This window comes from Corvus brachyrhynchos, unplaced genomic scaffold (genome assembly GCF_000691975.1).
Source record: "Corvus brachyrhynchos isolate BGI_N302 unplaced genomic scaffold, ASM69197v1 scaffold582, whole genome shotgun sequence".
In the NCBI taxonomy this organism is placed as follows: Eukaryota; Metazoa; Chordata; class Aves; order Passeriformes; family Corvidae; genus Corvus; species Corvus brachyrhynchos.
Genome location: NW_008236447.1, coordinates 9,343 through 17,619, shown reverse-complemented (window position 1 = coordinate 17,619; position 8,277 = coordinate 9,343). Strand labels below are relative to the sequence as shown.

The 8,277-nt window shown below is 50.6% G+C and overlaps 1 protein-coding gene across 1 annotated transcript in view; it reads left to right on the top strand.

Moving 5' to 3' along the window:
- Nucleotides 1-8,102, top strand: part of LOC103624437 (butyrophilin subfamily 1 member A1-like) — a 13,179-nt gene extending 5,077 nt beyond the window's left edge. Inside the window, 3 exon segments of the mRNA XM_008643693.2 lie at nt 5,283-5,309; nt 5,965-6,170; nt 6,173-8,102. Of these exon segments, the coding sequence (XP_008641915.2) occupies nt 5,283-5,309; nt 5,965-6,170; nt 6,173-6,526 (587 nt within the window). The 3' untranslated portion in view covers nt 6,527-8,102.
- Nucleotides 8,103-8,277: the final 175 nt, after the last annotated feature.

The window sequence follows — 8,277 nt, the reverse complement described above, 5'->3', positions numbered from 1 at the left end:
TGGTGTCCTCTTCAGTTCAGCACGAAGTGTGCTGCCTGCAGACAGGAGGCTCCGCCAGCTCCGCATGGAGAGGAGAGGGACCCGCCTGTCCCCAGAAGCCGCACTGGATGGGTTTAGCTGCGAGCAGTCCATGGCTGGGTTTAGCTGCCTGCGGCTCTGGGACAGTCCCCCCGCAGTGATCCAGGGTCCGTGCCGCAGCGTTGGGAAAGGGGGGAAAGGGCAGTGGCCCCGGCCTGGCCCGGTGGGGCTGGGAGGCTCGGAGTCCCCCCCACCTTCCAGCAGGCGAGCTCGGACAAAAAGGGGCAGTTCCGCCTTTCCGTGAGGTTTAAATATGTAAATTGTGAGAAGCGTCATTGGTCTTAAAGACTGTCCATCAACTTAGGTTCAACCCAATACAAGGAGCTAATCGAGAAACTCTGAGGGGGTATCAGGTAACCAGGGTTGTGGCGGCCAATGGAGCCAACCAGGGGAGCAGAACTGGGGTACATTAACAGAACAGAACAAAGCATTCTGGGGAAGTTTTCAGTCACCATAAGCTGGAAAGGATCCTAGGACTTATCCCAACATAGGACTCCTTTCATTCCTTGTCCAGCAGGCCCACTGGCCTCCACAGTTTACTACATCATGCAGGAGTTCTACCCACGCAGGGATGTGTCTCCCCTGTGGGTCTCGTAAAGCTTCATTATGCATTACATCTCCTTTGATTTTGTCTCATCTTCCCTCCAAATAATTTTTTAGCATAGTTGGAGCTCCTCTTAACAGAGATCTAACATATCCATCTCTGAGGAGATTGGAATGTCTCCCTCTGCCCATCTGTGCATTGCCTGCACACAGGCAGCTTTTGTAACAGCAGCAGAGGTGTCATTAACTGACCACACAGGGATTGAGGCTTGTTCTCCTCTCTCCGTAATATTTATTCATCTCTGTGGCAATGAAGGAACTTCACAGCACAGCATCAGACCAGTGGGGTACATCGATCAATAGCATCCCAGAACTACTCTCGGGCTCTTGATTCAAAGGACCTCATGTTTCTTGGGCTGACTGAGTGGTGTGTTCTCCCCCCAGGCTCCCAGGGTGCAGAGCTGCCCTGGCAGTGGGCTTTTCCCAGCACAGACAGGACAGCCTGGACTCTGTGGGATCCCATCCCCCATGGGTTCTAAGGCCAGCTGTTCTCCTGCACAGGATCTTTCCAGCTGGGATGCTGGCAGGGAATGTTCTTTCCTTAAGGAACACTTGGCAATTACCATGGTCTGGGCTCTCCCCCATGGCCAGGCTGTTGGGCAGTGAGGAGGCCACGGGGTTCCTTTCAATATTACTGAGCAGCAGCACAGGAGCTCCAAGCCCATGTTTAGAAGGGCTCACAGTGGTGCTGAGACTCCTTTCAACAGGCAACACATGAAGGAGGAAAAAGTCTCCAAGTCATGAGGAAGACTAAAGCTCCAGGAGAGAGGTCATGGCTCCTTCCCAGAGAAAATGCCTGGTGGAAATGGACTTGTAATCCAGGGAAGAGATCAGGAATGGTCCTCATGAGTGCATCAGCATGTGAATTCTCTATCCCTGTTTTTAAGGGATGAGTGAGTTCTTTCCCAAGGTTTAGAATTTAGAATTAGAAGGATTCTTTGGGGAAAGAGATGTCTGAAGTTCAAAGATTTAGAAACAGGCACAACATGAGGGAACTGAGTCTGAGTTTCTTGTCTTAATCGATCCATAAAGAAAGCAGGTAAAAAAGAAAACATTCCCAGATTGCAACTCCAGTTGCAGGTTTAATTCCTCTGAGGTGAATATTGATCAGGCAGAGTGGAAGGAACAATAAGAGACCCTAAGAAGAGATCTTCAAGAAGAGAATTTGAAACAGAGTTTTGAGCATCCCCAGGGCAAATGGGTGGTCTCATTTCCAAGGAGGCAATGTCAGTGTCCCAGGGATACCTGTCTTTCTTCACAGGAAGGACACTAGTGTCCAGTAACAATGGGGACCTGGAATCCATGTTGCAGAGAGACCACCAGCAGCTCTCACAACAAATTCTAACTCTGCAGAGAGCTTTCCAGAACATGCAGAACTTTATACAGTGTGACCTTTCAAACATTCTAGCAGACCTGAAGAACGAATGAGGTAAGCAGGGCCATTCCCCAGCAGGCCTTCATCTCTTTGAAAACAAAATCTGCTCTGCAGGCAAATCATCCTTTAAGCTCGTCCTCCACAGCTCCTCAAAGGAGGTAGTGAAGGACAGTCCTTACATGGGGAAGAGCTTTTGTGATATTTGACACTGAAACAGCTCCATGCTGAAGTGTTCTCTGCAGGGGTCAAGGTTCCTCTTCTCTGCTTTGTCCTTGAAGCGTGAACTGTGAGTTCTCTCATTGCCTGACACTTGTTAACGTTCCTCCTTGAAGTCCAGTCCCTGTCTCTGTCCCTTTCCCCATTGCCCTTCTCCTCCTGCCCCACTCCTGGTGCCATGCTGGGCGAGGCTGGGCTGTGCACACCCTGTGTGTCTGTGCCCATGATGGCTCACCCCATGCTCCCCTGCTCAGCTTGGGGGCATCTCCATGGGCAGTGCATGAGGTGGGGGCAATGAGGGCACTGGCAGCACGGAGAACGGGAAGGAGTGGCCACGGCTAAGGGCAGGGAATAGGGGGAGCACGTGAAATAGGAAAAGCAATGGATCACCACAAGGTTTCCCCTGGAACCCCAGTCCCTGTCTCTGTCCCTTTCCCCATTGCCCTTCTCCTCCTGCCCCACTCCTGGTGCCATGCTGGGCGAGGCTGGGCTGTGCACACCCTGTGTGTCTGTGCCCATGATGGCTCACCCCATGCTCCCCTGCTCAGCTTGGGGGCATCTCCATGGGCAGTGCATGAGGTGGGGGCAGTGAGGGCACTGGCAGCACCCAGCACTCTCTGCTCAGTGTCTGGGGAACTTCTCCTGGGCTGGTCACAAGGCCCTTGTTGTGAACTCACTCTGTCTCCAATATGTCAGAATGGTCCTCACTTTGAATTTCTTCTATATCTCTCCCTTTCCCCACTCACCTTCCTCGTGTATAAGGTAGTTGTGTCCCACGACCCACAGATTCTGTTTGGTAGATGGACTGGGGGTCATCTCAACCCTCCATCCTGCCCAGCAAGCCTTGGTCAAGTCCTCAGGAAGGCTCACAGGGCCTGTGCTCTTTCCCCAGCCCTTCATCAGTCAGTCCATTCAAACCAGTTCAAAGAAACTGGTAAGGAGTAAGCCCAGGCCCAAATCCTGGCTGGAAGCTGACCTGCTGGAGAGCTGCTCTGCATGGAAGGACCTGGGGGTCTTGGTGAACAAAACATTGTCCAAGAGGGAGAAATGTGCCCCTGTGAATGAGAAGGGCAGTGGTATCCTGGGGTGCATTAGCATGGGCATTGCCAGCAGCTCGAGGGAGGAGCAGCCCTGGTGAGGCCCATCTGGATTGCTGAGTCCAGTTCTGGCATTCTCAGCACTAGAGAAACATGGAGTGGGTCCAGCTGAGGGCTACAAAGATGATCAGGGGACTGGAGCATCTCTCTGGTGAGGAGAGGCTGAGGGAGCTAGGCCTGTTTGGTCTGGAGAAGAGAAGACTGAGAGGGGATTCTCATCAATGTACAAAAGGGTCAAAAGAATGGGTGTCAGGAGGATGGAGCTGGCACTTTGCAGCAGTGCTGAAAAATAGGATGAGAGACAACAGTCAGAAACTGAAAAAAAGGAATTGCCACATGAACGTGACAAAGAAGATCTTTACTGGAGGGTGAGTGAGCACTGGAACATGTTCCCAGAGAGGTTGTGGAGTCTCCTTCTCTGGAGATATTCAAAAGCATTCTAGACACAATCCTGAGGAAGGGTTTCTAGGAGACCCTGCTTGAGCAGGGAGGTTGGACTAGATGACCTCCAGTGTTCCCTTTCAAATTAACCCATTCTGTATTTCTGTAATTCTGTGAAAGTTCAAGGGGCTTTTTACTTTTCTTTCCAGAGCCCATGTGCCCATGAACTCTGGGAGATGGGCACTTGAGGGAGGGAAGGACCCAGAGAAAGAGTTAAAGAGAGGAATCTTTTGCTCAGGCCTTGGGCAAGACCTGTTCCCCTTCCACTGGCTCAGGAGTGCCCAATCACTCCTGGTGTGACTTCTGTCCTGTCTATACCAGCGTGCCATGAACACTGTCCCTTTCCTGGAAAAAACAGCTCTGGACCTGGATCATTCATACTGCCCTGTGTTCTGGGCTGGGTCTTCTTTGTCAGTGAAAGAAGATCAGAGACTCCTTGGTCTTTCCAAGAGGAAAGGCCCCGTGTCATTACTGGGAGAAGGTCTCACCTCAGGGAAGGCAAGGTCCTTGTCCCAGTGATGCTGGTCATTCCTCACAGGAGGGACAGTGGAGCCCGTCAAATATCTCTAGTGGGAACTGGTGGAGGAAATCTGCCTTCGGTTGCTGTCAGGTCCTTCTCTGTGAAAGCCCATCTTTTTGTTCCATGGTCTGGCCATTCCTCTGGCCTCGCTTTCCCATCTGAAAAGGAAGGAGAGGTGAAGCTCATCTCACAGCAGTTCCTAGACCTCCACAGACTTCAGAGGGAGCAAGTTGGAGCCATGTGCCCCATGTCTGGGAAACAAAATTGTTACACAGCCTGCTTTACTGTTTTCACTTGACCAGGGAACAGAACTGGCTAACATAATTGTGTGTGAAGGGGAAAAGTAGGGGCATGTGAGCATGGCCTCAGTGTCATCTAGAACAGACAGTTGGCCAATTCTGTTTGGACCACCCATCTAGAATCTGGAAGTGACTATAAAGAATGAGCAGATTTTAAGGCACTCTGGAAGTGCTTCCCTGGAGAACTGTCAGTTTCTATCAGGAGATACTCAGGCAGCAGCTGGGCTGTGGTAAGGAAGGTCCATCCCTACAGCAGACGGGACCAGTGAAGAGCCATGTAGCTACAGCCCCTCCCATCCTATGGCCAAACCAGAGAGGTCTCCTCCATGGAAATTCATCTCCCATGTTCCCTATCCGTTCTCCCCTACCACCAGCATGGCCTCTTTTTCCTTCTCATTAAGAACTCCTGCCTGGATTTCAGGGCTGGTTGGAGTTCTTGCTCCTAAAGGAATGAGCACCCCAGTGCCTCCGGCTTTTCTCCCTTTGGAGAATGGCCTGGGGCTGCTTGAGGTGTTCCCCAACTTTGACAAGAAGTGTATTACTGCAGGAGAACCTCGTCCTTTTGGCCAACAGCTTGGGCTGTGTCTGAGCACTTGGGGGCTTAGCAAACCTTGACAAATCTGCTCATTGTCTGCTTTTCTCTTTTCCCACAGAGCTTTTCAAAGTACTGTGCTACAAAGGTAAGCATAGGGTAAGTGAGGAGGTGAGTCCTCAGAGCCTGAGTGCAGCTCTGGAAACACATCCCACCCTCTCAGAGAGCTGTTTGGAGAAGAACACACTCAGGGAAAGTGGGTTTGACGACTTCTTTCACAGCTGTGTGCTACCCAAGGCCCTGCTTTTCTTGTCAGGTGCCCTCTCAGCTGTGGGGAGCAGGCACAGCCAGCTTACACTGTTGAGAAGAAACTGCTTAAAGCTGGAAAATCCCCTTCACACTTTGCCAAGGAGTTAATCCTGACACCCAAACCTCATTCCAGCTGCTGCCAACTCCTGCTCATTTCCTCAGACCACCCCCCAGCAATGCAGAGATGGAGGGAGAGGGGGTTCAGCCCCACAGCTGCCTCCTTGGAGCTGCCTGCTGCAGTCCCAGCAGCACTGGAGCAGTGCCTGGCATTTGGTGCCTGCAGGCTGCCACTCTCTCTGGCAGCAGCCCAAGGAAGGGACATGGTAGGAGGGGAGGGAGAAGCTGGAGGTGCCCTGAGGCAAGAGGCTGCTGAGTGCTCCTGAGTGTGGAGGGGGGAAGGACAAATGAGAGGAGACTGAGAGCACAGAAGGGAAAGGCTCAGGAAAGCAGAGCTTGTGTTTTCTGCTTTTCATGGCCTGACCTGACCATTGCAGGGGATGTCACCCTGGATGCTGACACGGCTCATCCCAGATTGGAAATCTCTGCAGATGGACAGAAAGTGAAAGATACTGGTGTCATCAGACATGTGCCCAGCAATGAGCAGAGATTTGATTCCCATCTGTTTGTGTTGGCAAAGGAAGGATACACATCTGGGAAACACTACTGGGAAGTGTCTGTTGGGAAAAGAAGGAGCTGGTACCCTTGGGTATTGCCTGGGAATCTGTGATTCGCAAAGGACCATTGACTCTGTGCCCTCAGAATGGCTTCTGGGCCATAGGGTTGGCAGATGGACGAGACTGTTGGGCCTACATGGGTCGTTGGACCCGTCTGAGTGTGAGTGGGCACTTGCACAAGATTGAGATCTTCCTGAACATCCCAGCCAAGAAGCTGAGATTTTACAATGCCCATAAGGGAGCAACTCTCTACACTTTTAGCATTGGTGATGGCAGCAGCAAGGAAGGGAAATTCATTCCCTTCCTCTCCACAGGCCCTGCTACTGCAAAGCTTGACCCTGAGCCTCTGCTAATAGTGCAGGAATTTGATGATGATGACTAGGTTGCTCTGCATTTCAAAGGTCACTAATGTAGAGTCAGTGATCAAATCACATTGTAATCAGGCTACTGCTTAATTTGTGTCTAGCAAACAAAGGTAATGTCCTGGGGTGATGTTATAAGGGGTTTTTTTTTATTCCACGACCATCTGCTTAATGCGCAAAGGCGCTGTGACTTTAAGATGGACCTGGGGGGCGGGACCACGGGACCCAGGTGCGGGGGCGGTTGAACAGCTTGGTTTAAGATGGACCTGGGGGGCGGGACCACGGGACTCAGGTGTGGGGCGGTTGAACGGCTCGACCCAACAGCTCAGGGGCTTCAGGGCCTCAGTGGGGCTTGGGAGGGAGTGTGCTGGGAGTGCTGTGCTGCTTTGTTTTTTTTTTTTTTTTTATTCTGGCTAGGTGGAAAAACATTGTGTTGGGGTTTTTTTGTCCTTTTTCCCTTCCCTCCCCCTTGCCTCCCTGCCTTCTCTCCGATCCGGGGAGCCTGTGGGGTGGTCCCGGTTGGCCTGCAGGGTGGCCCTGGCAGGTCCGAGCCCATGTGTCTGTTCCCTCTTAGGGCATTTGTTGTATTTTGAGGGTTTTTTTCTGTCCTACCCTGTTTTTTTTGGCGTTAATAAACAGTTTGGGTTTTTTCCCACTTTCACTCGTTGTTACCAATTTGTCCCATTGGCGGAGGAAAAGGGAAGGCCCTTTTTCCTTTGGAGGAGGCACTCATTCCAGAGTGCTTCCTCCTAAAATTTTGTCTCCAAAAATCAGGACAGTTAATGAGGGAAAATAATGATCTGTTATAGTGTCAGCTCTGAATTTTTTGACATTATGTATCAGAATGAACATTTTTTTCAGAGAAGCTTCATGTGCTCAAGAAAAAGAAATATTCTTTCATTTCTGTATGAAAAAATCTCTTCATGTGGAAGGTGAGTTTTCCTGAAAAATTACTCTCCTTTTCCTGCTAGTCTGTGACTTGTCATTTTCTTGAGGAGGGACAGTCACAAAACATCTTTGTGGACACCTGAAAACCAGCCAAAATCGACTAACCACACACGTCCACATGGCTTTGTATTGGTGCCTTATTGTGTACTGCTTTCACCATAGTCGGAGTTCTTATTAAAGAGAGATAGGACTATGCAATTACAGAGGATTTATTGCAAGTAAGGCATCAGTCTCAAGGTGTGAGATTTGCAATACATCAAAGTAATGGCTAATAGTCACAAGACAAAGGGCTACACAGCAATTTATAACTTTCTGTTAGGGACCGAGTCTGGAGAGCTGGCTGGATAAATGACATGTACACCGATGCAATTAAGCATCGTTCTCCCTTTATTCTTCAACTATGCCAACTTATATCTACTTTTGCAAAGATTCATGCCCAGTCCCTCTAGACGGCCTCTAATCAGCAGGGGAGCCGACCACTGTATAACTCGCCAAGGACTCTCAGGGCTGCCTACAGCCAGGTGTTTTCCAGGCCTGCCTGCAGCCAGGGGCCTGTTCAGGGGCTTTTCCTCAGCAACCCTGGGTTGTCCGATCTTTCTTGCCCTTGTTCCATAAGGAATCCCTCTACACATCCCCCGTTTTCTTTTTGGGCAACTGTCATGGGTTAGCAAGCATAGTCCCGGAAGAGATGTTCTTCCAAAGGGGTGCTTACAGCTTCCTCTATGACTTGACAGAACCTATCAGATGGCCAGTTTGAATATGGACAATTCTTTGAGCCACTTAAAGTTTTGACCGCCTCTGTGATGCACACTTAAGCACAGGA